Source organism: Aedes albopictus, chromosome 2 (assembly GCF_035046485.1).
Source record: "Aedes albopictus strain Foshan chromosome 2, AalbF5, whole genome shotgun sequence".
NCBI classification, from domain to species: Eukaryota; Metazoa; Arthropoda; class Insecta; order Diptera; family Culicidae; genus Aedes; species Aedes albopictus.
The window spans coordinates 59,805,619-59,826,138 of record NC_085137.1 but is presented as its reverse complement, the minus strand read 5'-3'; the positions used below and the strand labels follow the sequence as shown (position 1 = coordinate 59,826,138).

Below are 20,520 nucleotides of genomic sequence, written 5' to 3'. Positions count from 1 at the left end.
ATATTCACAGGTATCCTATCCTACAAGGAATTTGCAATGTAACTTCAATGAATTCGTTGAGAAAATCGCAGAAGAAGTCTAACAAATATTTAAAAAGTTTTGCTTAATAACAGATACAGAATCTATGATTGAGCTTGAAATTAGTTGACCAGGAATTCTACTAATAACGTATTTATGATTGTCAAAGGAATGTTCTTCCCAATTGACAAGAACGCCTTTAAGCTACTTACCAAAAATCTTGTCAATAATATGCCAAAATTCTTAAAATGAAGCTTCACAGAGATTTGCTAGGAATTTGCCATAGATCTCTTCAGAAACCCATTAAAAGTCTTGAGCCGGGATGGCAAAAAGACTTTTTTCTCTTTTCCGTTCATCGATACCGGCAGTAATATAAAAACAAAACAACGGCAGCACCAATACCATCAGCAGCCGCGCCGTCGGCAGTAAAGCTGGCGCTTGATAGTTGTCGCTTACCCACAAAAATATTTATATTTATGAGCAGTCATGCCGAGGTGGGTGATTGCGAAAAATATCAAATATGTTCAACTGCTAATAACTCACTTGTTCTAATGAATAATTTAAATCTATTTCCATGAATAGCTAGAGCGCATTCTTAGCTTTGTGGTGCATGTAAAGAAGTTTATCTAAACACGGTTTAAAACGCAGAGAAATGTAAAAATGGGAGAGACAGAAAATTCTGTCATCGTTGTACTCGAGTACCGTCGTGCGGGGTTACTTTTGACATGCGGGGCTACTTTGGACACTTTTGAATATGGATTTTTTGAATTCAAAATATGGTTCAAATCTGTTTGATGTCTTTGGGACTATTAAGAAGCAATAGTTTTTCCTTCGTTTGGTTGAAATTATTTTTCAAACAGACCGTTTATTGCTTGTCAGGACGCGAAAAAACATCGAATAAACCAATAAAATATATATAACGTATCAGAACATTTGCTCTGTCAGCATTGTTTCTACAGTTCATAAATTTCAAAGGGTTGATCAATTCATTCAAAATGTATCAACGTACCATATACAATCGAATATTTGTATCGTTATACATTATAAATGACCGTTTCACCCAAATAAAGGATTGATGGTCCCTGTTTTCAGGCTGTCTATATAGCAATATAACGCTGCTCATAATACCAAAGATAGCACAGAACCAACTAAAAACGCATATATTTATTGAAATCATGTATGATATAGTATGCTACAGTATTGGTACAATGTAGTTTTCTAAATAACCCTGGAATTTTAAATGCAGTTTTGTTATAGTTAAAGATGTCCAAACTAGCCCCCATCCAGTTCTAAATGAGATGTGTCCGATTGGTGTATGAACAACTTTTTTGTTTATTGCTGGATTTAGCTCAAATTTTGCATACATCCTACATACATACTCACGATTATTGTGTGTAAAAATTGTGGAAATCCATTCACTACTCTGGGAGATTTTATGTCATAAAGTTGAAAAACCACGAAAAAGTGTATAAAGAAGCCCCGCACGACGGTACTGGCGCTCTTGCGCTTGGAAACTGTTTCGAGGGAGAAGGCTGAATCGATCAGTTTAAGTTTTTTCCAGTACTTTTCCCATCCCTGGTCTTGAGAGAAGAGAACGTCTATCGAAAACGGTACTAGAAATCATATAGAGGTTTTTTAGAAAGACTTCCGAGGTTCTCGTTATGAATAGTTATATTCCTTTAATTTATTCCAGTTATAATTTCAACAAGGGATTGCACTTCTGACCATTCACTTACGAAGCGAAAGTGTTGTCTTTGAGAGCACAAGGGTCCGCAGGTTGTACTTTTGCTTTAGAGAATTTGTAGAAAATTGCTTTGAGAGAATTATTTCATAAATTAAGGGTACGACCTCACTATTTGTGATACATTTTGGCTTCTTCTTTGGCTCTGTTTATATGTATCTCCAGCTATCTAGAAATTCATAAAAAAAATCTCATTTGACCCTCTCAGAATTCATCAAGGAAATTTTCAAATAAGTTCATCCGGGGCTCTAAAAAAATTACAAGTTTCATCGGCATACCTAAAAACAGAAGTAGTTGAACAACAGTTTCTTTAGTTGAAGTTTGGTGAGTTAGGTTAACCTTCCGTAACTCGCGTGGTTGGCCACCACCGTCAGCATCACGCTAATGCTGAGAACAAAAAGCGAGATTATTTCAACTTGTTGTACAAAATACAACAGTGCAGTCACTTGAGGGTTAAAAGTAGTATATTCGATGCTTATACGGCCAAAATGATTGTTGAGTTCTGGTCTCTGTCTAGCGTTCGCTGTTCAGTTATGAGTCGTTCAGTCTGTATAGCTCATTGTCTCTTTTCGGAATTTCCATGGAGCAACTTACACTTGAATTTCGTCGCGAAATATGAAAATAAATCCACAAGATTCATTTTTCAGAAACACCTGCAGAAATGTTGCCACAAGTTTTTCATAGTTTTTGCAAAATATCACAAGATGGGATTCTTTCAGGAATTCCTGTTAAATTTCGTGAATATTATCCACATATTATGAGAATATGTTACAAAATCGATCAAAAATTTCGTTTAGAATTTCGAAAAAGTTGTTGTGCTTTAAAAAAAATTATCATTGGGTTGAAAATGCCAAACTGACGTAATGTTGCAAATATTGCTGGATGGAATGACGCATATGCGGACATACCGTCGTGCGGGATGTCATTGGGCCAAAGTGGGGTGACGTTGGGCCACTATTCCGCACGTTTAGAATACGAGGGTAATGCATTATTCTAAGATAGTTTGCATCCATCGTCAGATTCTCTGACTTATATTGAATCCGTAGGATCGATGCACCAATGTTACCCCGAACGACGGTACTCCAATTAAATGTCTACCATTTTTTTTTCTTTTTTTGTATCCTATTCTGTCTAGTACGCGGTCGTGTGTAGACTGGGTGAATTTGTTAATGATTTTTATGTTTGTATCTTCCACGAATGATCCTATTTTTGCGACAAAGTAAATGCCGCCTCTTTAATGTACAGCTTGATTTTAACACCTTCTTTCTCGGCAAACCATGTTATATTTTTGAGGACCTTACTCAACTGCAAGCAAAATTAAACGTCAAAATTTTCCATAGTGTAATATTATAGTGTACTGTTCTGTTGGTCACTCTATATTTCCAAAACACACAACCAGTAAAGTCTTTGAAAAGCAGTCAAAATCTGAAATCAACATAATCATAGATTTCACGCGTTTTAACGTCACTAATGCGGTTATAAATTGCACATGGTTATCATTTAAAAGCAGAGAAAGTTAAAAAAAATGTTGGATTCCGATTTTAGCACGGTTCCGGTTTTGGCAACTGAAAATAAAAATTTTGTTGCCAAAATCGGAACCCCACTGTAATTGGGTTGCATTGGCTTTTCTCGGTGACAGGTAATATTAAAACAGCGTTTTATACGTTACGCGTTTCGGCCTACTATTCTTCAGCCTTCCTCAGACGCCTACAATACATTTATTAGACAATTACAATTTTCGTCAAATTCTTACAAAAAGGGGGGGGGGGGACACTTACAACATGCTGAATGCGACTTGGTCTGTCACTATTAACTAATTTTATCTTACTATACTACCAGGGGAGCATCCTACTCAGCATGCACTTCGTTCGTTTCGTTATCGGTACTGTTCGTGTTTTGCGCCGTTCGTGTCTGCGTTCGTGTTCGTGGTTCCTCACGAGAAATTTGAAACAAAAAAGATAAAGCAATAAAACGATTTATTCTAGCGTCACCCTATTAAAACTATGGGAAAATGCTCTAAATTTGGTCAAAACAGTTTAAACGCTTTATCTTTTTTGTTTCAAATTTCTCATCAAAGTTGTCTTAGAACCATTTTTAGATCTTTAAAAAACGCACACTTTCGTGCGCTGAAAATGTTGCTACGTCATTCCGTTCAAAAGATATTGCTGATTTTCTAGAAAAAATAGGCGCTTTTTAAGTATTTTTCACATGAGTTACAAAAATAACACCCCTCTAATTTTTTGATATGTTTTATGACAACATTTGTTCTTTCGAATGCGGGCAAAAGATATTTTTTATGTTTGCCCCAACCCGTCATAGCACCTTTTTATAAAACTTTTTTGAGAAAAACGCCTGTAACTTTTGAACCAAAAGGGATAACGACCATCTCAGTGCACGAAACGACGCGTCTTCAAATGCTCTACAAGTGTTTCTTGGGCGACTTTGATGGAAAATCGAAACTGAAAAAGTTAACGCCAGAAAACCGGTTTTTCTTGAACCACCCTAAGCTTATTTAGAAAAATACCTCTAGATCGGTCAATTTTAAGGCTACATAAAAAGTGTCTTCAGCAAACTTGCTCAAAATTGATAGATCTACAACTTTCCCAAAGAATGTTTATAGTTATTCTTGCAAATAAAAAAGTTTGGTTTCCAATTTATTTGAAAATATGGACCACCCTAATTTTCATGTATATTGAAAAGAGGGCCTTACTTTTAGGAACAACTTTGTAGAAGACCATATTTGTCTAAAAACTCATTTGACGACGCTGAATGCATCTTTCCTCGTAAATTTGTTTCGTGGACCATTGTGCAGTGACACCAAGACCGTTTGTATTTTCTAAATTCAATTTGCCACTCACCTTCAGTGCCTTCGCCGTCGATCGCGTGCGGCTCTTGTAGATCACCAGGAACACCATAAGGCCAAAGAAGCCACCGAGGGTGGCCGCTATCCGGACACCGGTCATCACGTCGTACGTCGCGTAGAACTCCATTCGCTGTCGCTCCCGGTCCCGGTCCGTTTGGGTCTGGTTGCTGCAGAGACGAGACGAGGGCAATGAGAGTGATGAGCCTTTGTGAGTGGGACTGGTCACACTTTCGGTTAGTCTATCAGGCGCACTAACTGCACCGCTAAGTGTACTATTGACGGCGGTCGTTGGCGTAGTGGTCCACGTGACAGCACTAGTAGTATCGCTTGTGCTGGTAATGCCTGAAGTACTGGGTTCAGTACTGGTGGCAGCAGCAACAGTTACTGGAGTTGTTGATTTTAGATGGCTACTAGTACTACTGGCGGTCTTGTGGCTGTCGTTGGTTGAACTGATGATTCTTATAGACAGTAGTAGAGATGACACATCAATAGGCACGAGAGATATAGATACAGGCTCGAAGGATAGATCAAACAGTTTAGTCGTATGATGTTGTGTCGTGTAGTGAGTAAGCATCGCAAAAGTAGCACCACGATTGATGAGTGATGGTTGTTCAGTTAGTTACACACCAAACAGCAGCATAGGATGAGAGTCGCAGAACACGTCAACGGAAGGTAAAGATAGATCCAGATAGATGAAAGCAGTAAGAAACACGAAAGGTTAAGATGAATAGGTAAATCAATTACAATAGTTTAGTAATTACATACACTAGTGGTATCAGATAAACGTAACCAATGTACTCTAATGTTTAAGGCATAAGGCATATTGCGCATTGATCACTGTCAAAGTTGAACTCTAATGATGCCCCATACCACCAAGAGAAACAAAGGGAATCGTTCTTCAATAACTAAACCTAATGAAGCTATTTCTCATAGAATGCCCACGGAAACCGACTTCACTTAGTATGCATACACAACACAGCATTCAATGGGCCATTCACAGGCTATCGACCATCAGAGAAAGGTGGCAAATTCAACAAGTTGGTATGCAATAAATCTTATCGCGCTCGCCAAACCATCACATCCGTCCGCCGATGTAAATCAACAGCCATCCCCGTAGCCTACACAGAGACCACACAGCGAGCTTCGCCATGCCACAACATCCCACAAAGTATGTACAACAAGCCACACCACCAACAAACATAACCCGAGTTTCCGTCCAGACGGCCCTTGCCCCACATCACGTCCACGTTCGCCCCTCAATGGGCATCCGCTACTATCTCGGAACATTCATCTGACAGCTTTAAAGGCCCGTTTGATCTATTGCTCCATCTGGACTGGGAACTCCCGACTGAAGGATATTTCGAGCCAAGGGTGAAGCGTTGACGGGTCGTCTGAAAAGACCATCACCCCCACACAACCGCTGCGCAGCCTGTCGCCCCGGAACGCCCGGAAAGACGACGACGCAGGACCTTTTAGTTCTTTGTTGCTGCTGCACCACCGGCCGGCACCGTGTCATGTTCGCACAACGCCAACAAGGATTGGAAGGCAGCAAAGGACGATGTGATGGTCGAGCTACTGCAAATTGAATCTTCAAAGTTAATTTATCCCATAGCACTTGGAAGCGAGCTATTATCAATCAGTTAGGATAATAAATTACTGCAGGAGATTAGGTACACTTCAAGTTACTGTGGTGCGTGCAGTGATCCTATTTACGTTTTCTTAAACATGTCGTGGGCGAATTTAACTATTTGATAGCTGTTTGTGAAATAACGAGGCTTCACGTCTCCCAAGAACATCTTTCCTTATTTCTATAATATCGGCTTTAAAATTCACAACCCTGTAAATTTTGAGTTTTTCAGCTCCTAGAGGATTCCTGGATTAAAATCCTGGAGGATTAGAAAGAACTCTTGGATACAATGCAGTAAAGAATTCTATGGTGAAATTTCAAAGGCAATTTCAAACCCCACAGGAACACCAAAAGAAACTTCCACAGAAAGAATTTCTTGGAAGTATTTCAAAAGGAATTTTTAGAAGAACCTAAGAAGGAACTCGCGATGAAATACCAGAAAAAAATATTGTTATTTATTATCATAAGATTCTTTCGGTAGTTCATTTAGGATTCCTTCAGAAGTTTCCTCTGGGGTTCTTCCAGGCGTTTTTTTTTCTGAGATTCCTAAAGAGGTTCCGTCTGGTGGGATTCCTTCAAAAGCTCTTACCATGATCCCTCCAGGAAGTACTCCCGGGATTCTTCCAGAGATTGTTTCCTGTTTTGCTAGAGGAATACCTTCAGTGATTATTTTTAGGAGTTCGTGGTTTTTTTTTCAAAATTCATTCCGAAATTTTTCTAGAAAATAATTCCGAGATCCCTCTAGGATTACTCCTTCAAAGATTACATCAGAAATTTTGCCTGAGATTTTTCCAAGGATTTCTTCCGTGTCTACAGTTTTTTTTTTCTAGAAACCTGTAGGATTTCCTTTTGTGATTCCTCGTGGAGCTTCTTCCAGGAGTTTCATCTGAGATTCCTAACAGGTTCCATATCAGGAACTCCTTTCAGGATTCCTTCTGAGATTCCTTCTGGGACTTCAAGGGATTTCTTCCGGAATTCCTCATGAAATTCCGGGAATCCTCCAGGAATTCCATCTGAGATTCTCCTAATAGCTTCTGAGGATGGAGTTTTTCCTCAAGAAAATCCTGTTAAAGAACTTCATGAGAAATTCCATAAACATAAAGTGTAGGAGGAATTTCTCAAAATACTTCCTAATAAACTCCTGGAGGATTGCCATTAGAAACATCTGAAAGAATTCCAGAAGAATTCCAGAAGAAACTCTTGGAGGAAACCAGAGAAGAATACCTAAATGAATCCTGGAAAGAATTCCTGAGAAATCCTCGAAGCAATTTCTGAAAGAATTCCAGAAGAACTTCCCGGTATGAGTTCCAAGAGGAATTCCAGAAAGAGCTCCAAAAGGAATCCCGGAAGAAGTTCCCGAAGAAATCCAGGAAGGTGTTCCTAAAGAACTCGAGAAGCAATTCCTGACAGAGGGCCAGAAGAAAAAAATACCGTAAGAATCCCTGATAGTGCTTCTGAAATAATCCTGGAAGTAGATCCTAGAGGAATGCCGCAAGAGGTTCTTCGAGGAATCCCGGAAGAAGTTCCCGGTGGAATTACTGTAGGAATCCCGGAAAGAATTCTCGAAGCAGTCTCAGAAGTAGTTCCCGAAGGAATCCCGAAAGGAGCTTCTGGAAAAATTCCGAAAAAGTTTTTGTAGGAATACTGAAAGAAGTTCTTGTATAATTCCTGAAAGGATCTCAGAAAGCATTCCATATAGCGGCCGTTTCAGGTATTTCAATGATTCATTCATGATTGGGATGAACTCAACCCAATGATTGTAGAAATCATGGAATAGTGTAAAAGACGTCGTCGGCATTCGGGTTTTTTTTGGGAAGGGTTAAAGCGGCCTAATCCGAGCCATCTTAGTGCTTCGCATTATTGTTCGAGTTTGTGTGGATGGAAAAACGCGGGAATTCGGTCGGTACGTCGTCGTTCCTCGTATGTGGCTGAAACGAAACTGTGGCGATGGAAAGCCACGTCGATACATGGAAGAATATCGATCGGTGAGCCCGTTCCATATTATTCAAACAATTAACAGTATTTGATATAGAAAATAAGTAATATTAAACAACAATATTTTTCATGTATTTACACACCAAATATTGAAAAGTCCGTCATATCAAGTGTTGGCCCAATTTCTTGAGTAACTTTTTTTTGTTGATTGATGTTATTTTTTTCTCTTTTTTTTTCATTTACGAAATAATTTGAATAGTTCGTCATCTATGGTGCCGGCATGTATTATATTTTAATCTTAATGAAAATTAGTGCATACTTTTATTTGAATAAGGAGTGTATCGTAAAGTAATTGAAAATGTTTACAATAGCTTCAAAAATAGTTTAATACAACTTTTAAGCAATTTTATTTTTGGAGATACTGCATGAATCCTTGAAAAAAGAAATGGCTTTTATGATTTTCTAAAAATGTTCTTTCAACTGGGTTTTAACCTAGATTACTGAACACATGTTTTTAAATTTTTGCACACCTTCTAAAAAATTGAATTTGGGAAAAAAGGTCGATAATGTTCGAAAATTGTTAACTTTTTTGTGCAAATATAATAAGCTCCAGAATCCTCATGATATACAATACTGATCAAAAGTTTGGGGTCACCCCCTCAAAAACGTCAATTTTTAGGCCTATATCTTCGCCAATTCGCGTCCGATTTCAAAACCCTAGGTCTCATTCAAAAGATAATAAGTCAAAGAAACTTTGAACATGATTTAAATAAAACTTTTTCAAAAAATTTGCATGTAAACTTAACCCAAAGTTGCCAAATTTACTAAAAAATGAATATAAACTTACGGCAGTGTCGCTGGAAATTGGGTCGACTAAATTTTAAGATGAGAGCGGTAATATAACCCACTTTCTATTAGCTTTCAACTGCTTTTTACAGAACTTAGCTAAAAAACCTAGAAAAAAAAAATTAAGTAAATTAATCCTTGATGTCATCGACCAAAAGTTTGGGGTCTCCCCTCAAAATGATGTATCGGCCAAAAGTTTGGGGTCACTATCGTAAAACATGGAAAAGTGATTTGTTGATATCTTTGTCATCTTTCATTCAATTTTAACTATTCTTGGCTTTTTTGAAACAACATGAATGATACTTACTGCATAGACATAGAACCACACATATTTGTTGAAATTTACATACTAAAACTTAACGTAAAGTTGTTTCATTTTTTGAAGTGTGGTGAAATGTGTTTACTTTACATAACATTTTTACATACAAATACGTTAAATACGTTAAGTTAAAGACATCAAACGTAAAATTAGTTAATTATCTTTGAAATGAGCCAAAAAGAATTAAAATTGAACTATAGATGACGAAGATATCACCAAATCACTTTTCCATGTTTTACGAAAGTGACCCCAAACTTTTGACTGATACATCATATTGAGGGGTGACCCCAAACTTTTGGTCGATGACATGAAGAGTTAATTTGCCTTATAACTTTTTTTTCTAGATGTAGAGTTCTGTAAAAAGCAGTTGAAAGCTAATAGAAAATGGGTCATATTACCGCTCTCATCTTAATATTTGGTCGACACAATTTCTAGCGACACTGCCGTAAGTTTATATTCATTTTTTAGAAAATTTGGCAACTTTGGGTTAAGTTTACATACAAAATTTTTTGAAAAAGTTTCTTTTAAATCATGTTCAAAGTTTCTTTGACTTATTATCTTTTGAATGAAACCTAGGGTTTTGAAATCGGACGCAAATTGGTGGATATATGGGCAAAAAAAAAAACGATATGTTTTTTAAAGGGGGACCCCAAACTTTTGATCGGGAGTGTAGGAAAATTATTTTTTTCAAAAAAAATCTCCACTGGATTTAAGCGCAATACTTAAAAATGTAAAAACTGTCATTTTTGAGGAACCCCTTTTTTCTATGCTCCTCTTAATCATGTTTACGCAAATAAAAAATACATGAAATGAAAAATTCGCATTTGTTAAATAGGATATGTTTTTCAATTTATGGACGAGTAATTTAGAGCAAAAAACCAGAATTTTATAACCTTCTAAGATATTTAAAGCAGAACTTCAAAGTTTGACCAAAAAATACACGTTTTTTGGAGTGGACCATTTTGTAGATATATGAGATTTTTCTATCGAAAATATGAACTTTGAAAGTCGGTGTTGAATGAAATGTTATGTATACATAAATGTTAACAGTTAACAGTTCAATATTTTCCAGATTTTTTATCGTACAAATTTTACTCGCTACAGATTTTTGAAATGTTGAAACATTTTAACAAAATTGCATTTTGTGCAGATTTTTATTTTGTGTGGTGTATTCATTTTTTTTTATCTGTATTAACGAGATTTTTAGCCCTTGGCTAGTTCTTCTCGGGACCCACGCTTTACTTCCCTTCCGAAGGAAGAACTCACATTTTGCGAGTTAGTCGGGAGTGGGATTCGATCCCAGGTCCTCGGCGTGATAGTTAAGTGTTCTAACCATCACACCAGGTCCGCTCCAATGTATTCATTTAACCATATTTTTAATAATACTTAACATTTTCCAATTTTTTCCAAGCTGTTCTAAACTTAACTATATAGGGCACTGCATGAAATTCTCTCCTTCTCTTTCACTCTTACAGAAATTTTGTAAACAACAAGGCCAAGAAACGTCAAAATCCCATACAAAATCAAAACAGCGCAGTGCTGTATTGTTAACTAGATGTCCCGGCAAACGTCGTTTTGCCTGCCTTCTGTGTTTTGACATGCAGCTCTGTAGAAAAATGCCCCAAAAAATGGAATTTCAAACTTTCTCGTTTTCGGTGCGTTTCCGATCGATTTTCCTAATTATATTTTCATACGAACACGTTGGAGCCCTGCACGAATGGAACACTGAAAGAATGGTGTAGATTCGTTGGCCCGTTCCCGAGCCTATTCGTGACATACAAACGCCATTCCATTTTTATTTATATAGATATTTCATAGAAGAACCGAAATAAAAAGACCAACCCAGCTTCGAAATAGAGCATCCTTAACATTTTCAACTACTTTCCGATACACTCCTTAGAAGTTGCATGAATCACATTACTTATCAGTGGAGTGAATCTGGTGTGATGGTTAGAACACTTGCCGAGGACCTGGGATCGAATCTCACTCCTGACAAACTCGCAAAACGTGAGTTCTTCCTTCGAAAGGGAAATAAAGTGTGAGTCCCGAGATGAACTAGCCTAGGGATAAAAATCTCGTTAATACAGATAAAAAAACACATTACAGGGTGCGGCAGGAAAAAATGCGAAAAGTTCAAGGCACTATTACACGCTAAATATGGGATATATATGACTATTTTTTCATGACAGTGTATCAGTCAATGTCTATATTCTAGCACTGAAAAATAAAAATGAACACATTTGATGTTTAACATGTGATAATGTAGGCCTAATTAGCGGATATCAATAAACTGCGCGCCCAATGGTAATTAAACAAAATGACTATAACAGTAACAAAATTAGCTCAAATTCGATGAACTACCAGACCACACTGATCCAGAGCCATGTAGTTTCACATAGCAGATGAAATAAGTACATATCTTTGATGATATTGTAGAGAAAATAAAAAAATTTGTTTTATCAGATGCGAAATTTAGCGACCTGTGCGATTTTCTGCGGTTTGAAAATTCTGGTTGTCTTCATCTTCAGGCGCCGCCCTGTAAAGGTTAGTGACCAAAATGGGAAATTTTTTAATTAACTTTTCAGAAAACTATTTCCCATACTTCTTACATAAAACTTTTTAAATTACATTATATATTAAATAAAACAGCGTCATTGCATTCCTTGTAAAATTCTAGGCATGTTTGACCTAAAAAAGTTTATACTTACGTTGAAATTGAACTAATTTATGGCAAAAAACGTATTTTTTTAATAGGTTTAAGCAATATATTACTTGATAAACTCCTAAAAGTATGCTAACCATGTATCATTGCAAATAAACGCCTAAATGTATGCACCAGGAAAAACACAAAAACAGGTAAAAAAGAGAACTGACCGAATGTAACATAACAAATTGGTTAATCAAAATTATATAAGAAAATATTTCAAAAATCAATAGTTTTTTTTACCAATCATGAATAATATATTAAAGCTCCATTGGTAAAATGTGTGTATCGAACAATTGACCATACAGCAATTTTTTATTCAAAATCATTTTTCATTTGAATGTTTGTAACTTTTTTATACGTCAATCAAAAACGCTGAAATTCTGACCAATAATAACCCATATATTAAAGCTCCATTGGTAAAATTTTGAGCAAGATTTAATAAGTCTTCTGAAAGTTATAGAACTTTATGTCAACCTTATAAGATTTTTTAACACATTTTCGAAACATTATATCTCAATATGTACTCGATGATTTTTTTTTTCATTTTTTTTTGTGTTACAGCTTATATCTAAGGCTTTCATATGCAGCTATGTTTGGGGTTTTATATTCACTACAAAAATATGAAAAAATGTGCTTATGTAGTTGACGATGTTTGAAAATTTACCATATTTTGCACATATAATCTGCCAAACGTTTTCCACCAATAAAAGTGCATTAACTGAACGAAAAATCCATAGGACCTACTCTTCATATTTAGTTTAGTAGGTCCTGTATAAAAGTATTACATTGAGAGAGTTTGAAGAAGTTGAAAATACTTGGCACTTATATTGATCAAAATATGATAAATTTCCAAATGACACTCTAAACATGTACAGATTTTTCATATTTTTTGTAGAGAATTTAAAAATCTTAAATGAAACTGCATATGAAAACCTTAGGTATAAGCTGCAACACAAAAAATGAAAAAGTTTCATCAGATAAATATTGAGATATAATGTTTTGAAAAAGTGTTCAAAACTGTTATAAGTTTTACTAAAAGTTCTTTAACATTCAGAAAACTTATTCGATCTCACTCAAAAGTTTACCAATGGAGCTATAATTGGTTATAATTGGACAGTTTTTGTTTGGCGTATGTAAAAGTTATAAGCATTTAAATGAAAAATTATTTTGTCCAAAAAATTGCTGTATGGACAATTGTTTGATACACTGTAGGTCGATAGTAGCTGAGAAGTGAAGTTCGATATGAGAAAATCTAGAAATTACTCCCATTAGCACATTATGGTCAAGTTAGCCAGTAATCAGTAACAATGCAAAACAGCTTCAAAACCACCGTCTTCATGCTTTTGATATTGCAACCAGTACATTGTACCAAGAACAACATTGTGCCGCCAAGGGTATCTGGTTTGCCACTTGAATGTCCCGACAGGGCCTTAATGAGCGGTGCATCCACTTGGGTGCACTTACATATACGCCATGATTTTCTCACAATAATGCATTCTGGTTAGTGGAGGGAGGGGTTCCTATCTATGCACTTCTCACAAAAACAGCTCCTTTGCAGTGGGATGAACGAACATGGGTAACAATTATCCATTGGGTTCACCACCATCCCCATATACCGTGGTTACGTTTATCGATACACATTCACATCAAATATGGTTAGAGACTCTTATGCTACGTAAAGTACAATTTCAATACACCCAGTGGACTGAAATTGGCACCGACATTTTCTTACTGTTATGCCAGTGTGAATTATTTAGCTGAAGCTGAATTGGATTTATATTGGAATCATTTCGAAGCCTAGTTGCATGGACGCACATGATTGGTGTAAAATAAAAATAACAAAGTTCAAATTTGAGATCTGAATTTTATCCCATTCTATAAGATAACATTTTTCGAATAAGTGTTATCCGGTTTGTATCTTTAAATTCCGCCCTCTAATGCTTATTTCTTGACAGATACGCGTATTTCGACTACTACTTATAATCTTCCTCCCAGTCTGTTATCCACTCTGGATCTAGTGAACCAGTGAGGGAAAGAGAATCATCCGAGTTTGAGTCAAAATTTTCTGAGATTGTGGTGCAAGCAGCTACAAATAGTATATGTTTTTCACTTTGAATGATTTTCCCATTTGTCAAATGATCCAATCTAGCTTAAACCAAATACGTACACATTTCACATTAGCATAAGAAAATCAGTAGATTAAATCCTCAATTTACATATAACATTAGAAAACCATGGTGCTATTTTCATTTCACTGAGTGTTCACCTATGTAACATTTAAAACGCTATCTATCCTATGGTTGAGATTTAAGCAGCACAGCACAGTGGTTCTGAAACATCGTCTTGTTGAACTGCAAAGCTTAAGCCCGCCAAATGTTGAAAGTGACGGATTTTCCCAAGTCTCAACCACTATGCTGCGAGTTAGAGTAGTGGAGAAGAGAGGCGGTAAGGAGTTGGACAGGATTAACGAAGCGGCTTTGGAAATTAGTGATGTGTGCAGGACGGACGTTCAGCAGTTGTGCACTGGGGATTTTGGTCAGCAGTAGTGGGTGTTGGCGGTGACGCCACCCCCCCGAGTAATGGGTAGTTGATGAGAATGGTCATGTTAGCGGGTTGTTGGAAAAATATTACCACCATACCTAAACGTTGGAGGCGGCTGCCTAGGGGTTGTGGTAGACGTATAGAAGTGGCCTGTGGCGTCCGACAGAGGATCGAGGGCGTTGGAATTCGCAGCGGCCAACGAGGGCAACGGCGCTGATTGGAGTGTTGCGGTTTTCGGTGGATGATAGGAAGGATAATCCGACGATGACGATGAGGGTGACGAGTTGATGCTTCGACTGCCGTAGATGGAAGTGCTGCTGCTACTCGTGAGTGTGGAGGCTGCTGCCGAGGCCGGGGATGAACCGGAGGATGATGTTGCGCCAGTTGATGACGTGGTTGAAGATTGCAAAAAGGGCAAGGTCGGCGACGACGGATCTGACGCAACTGACCGTCGCGCGGCTTTTCCCATTGCTATGGAAACATTCTCTGTAAGAAAGAAGAGGAAAGAGGTGGTGTTGTAGCTATTTGCTTCAATTAGGTCATGTTTAATTTAGTAGACATAATCCAAAGTAACAGTTTTCGCAGCTGATTGAATTTATTAATGTGTTTCACAGGCTTTATGGCATCAATAAAAAGTTTCATTGAATAAATGGGGCATTCTTTAGACCCCTATGCCTGATTAACACTGTTCAATTAATTGGAAGCAGTGCAACCGAGTATTGCCAGAACAATATAAACACTCGTTTCAACAGAGATACATTCAAAGGGGCATGGAATTCAGTTGTCCAATCTAAAGCACATTATTCAAATGAAATGAATAGGTATATTTGAGATGCTCATTTCATTTGAATAGTGTAAACCAGGCAATAATAAAACTATTGAAAACTTATCTGATTCCTGTAAGGGACTGTGGGGTGAAATTGACAATTTCTTGTTATTACGAATCAAGGCGGAATTCTATAATTGTACATAAAAATAACCGAACTTAACAATATTGCTGCATGTACACTATTTACAATGCTCGCGTAGGTTTTGCGGTTGGGCGCCATATTGCTAATGTAAAATGGCACCCTACCAATACCAGAGCCCCACGTTCGGTGCCATTATTACGAAAATATATAGTGAAGCACTACATACACACTTAATTTATTTCATCGAGGTCAGCAAAATAAACTGCCGAGAATCCAACAGCTGAGAGTTCGGTAAAAATCTCGGTAAAAGTTCAAATTGCCGACTGAACTGCAAAACAAGCAAAATCCCAGTGTTGAAACTTTGACGAACGCTTCGGTGATGCATTACCGAGAATGTTCGCACTTAAGATCATTGAAGTTCAGTACACTATTATTTTCTTATTATATTATCAATAAGATGAAAAAAAAAAAAACGAAATAAATTGGATAATTGGGTTTAATTACTTTTTCTCTCTTTTTACTGGCGCAGACCTTTTGATCCATAAAGATTGATTACTTTTTATTCGCACAGAAAATAATATGAAATCAGGTATGAAACGCTCCAATAAGTATACTAAGAAAACCCAAAACATTTTTAATACACAGATTCCATGCGTGAAATAAAAGTAAGATCCGGAGCATGATTTTCGAAGCAAACAAATCGTTCCTTGAGGTGATGTCAGGAATCCGGTGGACTGAGCGCAGCGCGTGTCTTCTAAAAAATGAATGGAACTAGAAAGAATATGAGAAGGCACTGTTGAAAATGCTTTGACATCCATGTGCACAACAGAACATGTGCTCGATGAACAAATTGAGATTTGAAATTATGGAAAGAAATCCACGTACTCCGGTGAGACTCGAACTCACGACTCCCAATTCGCTAGACGGGCGCTTCTATTCCTTCAAGCTACGGAGTCACTCGACTATCTCCGTCGCCAGCAGGCCTAGAACTGAACTCGATTCCACAATCGCACATGGTTATGTTCTTTTCACAATCCAAACCTCCTTCGGATGGGATTAGATGAACATCTAACACATTGTCTGTTGTGCACATGTCAGGCCAACATATATGACAACTCAAAAATGAGTTGTCCATAAAATAGTGTTTTACCCGAACGGTTCTAACTTTGCGAAACATTAATCAATCGAGCCCAAATTTGTACCAATGATACACATATAATAGGTTGACAAACAGTCAAAATTTGAGATTTTTTGATGCACTAAATGAAAAGTTATAGCATGTTGAACTTTTTTGTGGGAGAAAAAAAGTTGCCTATCCCAAACATTTTGGCCATCCCCTGTATGTCAAAGCGGGAGAGGAAGTTATTGTTCATCGAGCACATGTTCTGTTGTGCACATGGATGTCAAAGCATTTTCAACAGTGTAATTTCCCACATGGCTTGGTCAGCCAAAGCAAAATCAAGAAATTGACATACGAGAAGGGTCAACTCATATTTCGACAATGATTTTTCATAAGGGTCTAACTGACTTGATCGATTTCTCTTCGTCTACTCTCTCTCTTTCGCTAATAACTTGATCAAAACAAACAAAATCATTATTCTTTTTGTTTCTATAGCAGTCGTCTTCTTCGCATTTCAACCAAAAAATATTTGGAAAACTCAATACATACACATTCTGTGATTATACAAAGAGAGGATCGATGAAGAGAACTCGAAAATGTCAGTTAGGCCCTAATGAAAACTCAGTGTCGATTTATAAGCACCAGTATCAGCATACAAAATTTATTGAATAAAATAATTCATTTAAATTACTCACAAGGCTGGAATTCCAGCGATGAAAACGGCTTCCTCCGTTTTTCGTCCCTTCTTTAAAGATGGCACCGAGTTTCGAAACTCAGCAATATAAATTGATTGCCGATTGATATCGCAAAATATATTGCCGAGCAAGGATGGGAGCACTCACCTGCAGAGAGTTACACTCACTTGATGTTTTCTCAGCTCAGAAGCGTGAAATCAAGAAATGATGTATGGATGACTTTTGTCTTGTGGTTTTGTCTAAAAGTTTGCCGAATAGAGTAGGGGTCGCACACACATACCGAAGTCGTAAAGGAGCTGCAAAGGCAACTCTCCACGAGGTGAATGTAAATTACACTCACCTCGTGGAGAGTCGCTTTCACAGCTCTATCACGACTTTGATATGCGTGTGCGACCCCTACTTTATTCGGCAAACTTTTAGACAAATCCACAAGGCAAAAGTCGTACATACACCATTTCTTGATGGCACGCTTCTGAGCTGAGGAAACATCAAGTGAGTGTAACTCTCTGCAAGTGAGTGTTCCCATCCCTGTTGCCGAGATTCTGTAATTCACGTGAATCACTGAATTTCGGTAATTTAAACGTCACTTTTTAACCTTCCGTAACTCGCGCTGTTGGCCACCACCGCCAGCACCACGCTAATGCTGAGTATAAAAAGCGAGATTTTTTCAGCGTGTTGTACAAAATACAACAGCGCGATCACTCGAGGGTTAACGACATCCCAGCAAAAACTAGCTTTACCGATTGAGCTCGTTATTTTATTTTACCGACACCAAATTTAGAGATTAAGTGTGTATCCATGATGAAATAAAACATCTTGTCCCGTAACGTGGGTAGATCACCTCAGAATGGTGCGTTGCGGCGTAAGATCTACCAAATCAAATTTTGATCTTGAAATTTTCCTGCCTAAAGTAATCAGGCAGTAGTTTACAAATATTCCAAGATCAAAGTTTGAACTTTTTTGATGTTATATAATATTGTTGTTTCAATTTTGCTGCTAATCAATAATTTATTTCAGCAGGATTCAGGTAAATTTATTGTATGATACAAATTATATTATAAAAATATGTAACTGTGGCGAGCGTATCACTAATATGTAGCTTATTCGGCGTCAATGTTAATATTATGTAATATTTCAGATTCTCAACCGAAAAATCAAGTTATACAAATAAATGCTATTAAGATGACGAGGAAACCAAGACGTATTGGGCAGATAACTATTTCGGAGCAGTCTAATAATGGTGTACCTGAACGTTGACCAACCGCATCCTTTGGAGTACCCTTCCACTAACAACACCTAGAACAACATCTATATTCCCTTGACACCTAGGCCCGAGAGCAGTCGCAAGAACGAGGCCATGACAACTCTAGACTGTTGGAGGATTGCGTCAGTCTTGTTGAGAAGTCAGAGAGAAGTCTCCAATCTTTGTGTTTTGGTATCCGACGGGAAGGAGGCAATCCTCACAACTGTGGTCTATGGCTGTACTACCTACGAAATTTGTGTGACTTGATTAATGCTTATTTTTACTTTTTCAGTGGTAACCAGGTAAATGATTAAACCATGACAATTTCTCGTACGCTTTTTCGCCAAGGAAAGCATCCCATTAACCCCTATCCAATTTCCAACTCCAGATATCTATGAAGTGGGCCAAGTTCTTGGACATATTCTGAGTAGATATCTAATCAACATTTCCTCCCCATCCCCGCTGATCGTAAGGACCTGGCCAGGTGTCGAGAGTTCGTTAAATGAAAGGTTTGTCAAGTCCCAGGCAACTTTTCTGGCGCATTAAACTTCTCTATCGACAGCCACCCCAGGATGTGTACGGTCGGCTATGCTATGCTATGCTATGCTATGCTATCCATGATGAAATAAAACATCTTCTAATGGAACACTACAAATGCGTAATAAAATAGGACATCACATATGGACATTCTCAACACACAGCATAAATTGTGCACTGTTACCTTAGTGGCCAACAAATCACGAACTTAGGATGATGATGTTTCATAATTGTTGTTGGTCCCTCAGTCATTCTTATAATCGCATTTTTTCTGCCTAATTGATTTATCGAACACCTGGACAAATTTCTGGAGAAACTCTCGCAGAAATTCCCGAAGAAACTCTCGGAATAACTGCAGGAGGAATTCCAGAAAAGAACCCTAGAAGAATTGCTGGATGAATTCCCGGGGAAACTCTCGGAGGAGCTCCTGGAGTTATTCTTAGCGGAACTCCTGGAACAATTTCCGGAGGAACTCTGGAGCAATTCTTGGAGGAAGTTTTGGAGGGATTCGTAAGCTCCTGGAGCAATCCCCGGAGGAACTCCTGAAGCAACTCATGGAGCAACTCTCGAAGTCATTCCCGAAGAAACTCCTGGTGCAAGTCCCGGAAAAAAAAATCCGGAGAAACTCACGGAGTTTCTCCTGGAAGAGACTCTTGTATGAATTCCCGGAAACACTTCTGGAGCATTATTCGGAGGAACTCCTGGAGCAATTTCCCGAGGATCACCTGTAGAAATACCCGAAAGAGCTCTTGGAGTAACACTCAAAGAATTTCTCGATGAAACTCCTAGAAGAATTCCCGTAAAACTTCTACAGAAATTTCCAAAGAAACTCCAGGAGGATATCCCGGAGGAATTCCCGAAGGACCTCCCGGAAGAACTCGTAGATTTATTTATTGTGGAACCCCTAGAGAAGTTTTCAATCCTATTTCCAGAAAAAATTCTGTTTGAAGGCATTTGCTACAAAGTTCCTGTACGAATTCTTAGTGACACATCTGGAAAAATCCTCGATGGAATTCCTGGAGAATTCCAATTGCTAATGGAACATCTGGTGGAAATTTTGGAAAAATTTTCTACAAAACTCACGAAGGAATCCTCTAAAGAGTTTCTAGAGAAATTTCCTCTCACCTAGAGAATTTTCAAACATTTATTTGCTGGTTTTGTTTTCGGAGTCACTAGCGTTTTTTTTTTTGAATCTCGTGAACATTATGATATACCCTGAGCTGATAGTTTCTCCCTAGGTCCAATGAACCCCAGGTATCCCTTTTAGGGTTAAATACCTTGAAACCATCGGAAACTTCACCAGAAACCCCTTAAAGAACCATGAAGCAACAAGATGCCCAAACAAACTTCTCTGAAACTTCTGTGAAAACCCCTAAGAACAACGTGAGCTTATTTTAAACTCTTTTGAAGCTCTTAA

The 20,520-nt window shown here is 37.7% G+C and overlaps 1 protein-coding gene across 2 annotated transcripts in view; it reads right to left on the bottom strand.

Annotated features, from left to right (window-relative positions):
• The window catches only part of LOC109407357 (serine-rich adhesin for platelets), a 380,979-nt gene that overhangs the window by 18,159 nt on the left and 342,300 nt on the right, over window positions 1-20,520 (bottom strand). The window contains exons 2-3 of one of the 2 annotated variants that reach the window (XM_062849719.1): window positions 14,696-15,083; window positions 4,618-5,071 (exon numbers count right to left, since the gene is read on the bottom strand). In XM_062849719.1, coding sequence (XP_062705703.1) covers window positions 4,618-5,071; window positions 14,696-15,066 — 825 coding nt within the window. In that variant the 5' untranslated portion in view covers window positions 15,067-15,083. The remainder of the gene's footprint in view (window positions 1-4,617; window positions 5,072-14,695; window positions 15,084-20,520) is intronic. The other variant, XM_062849720.1, reaches the window with a different exon arrangement.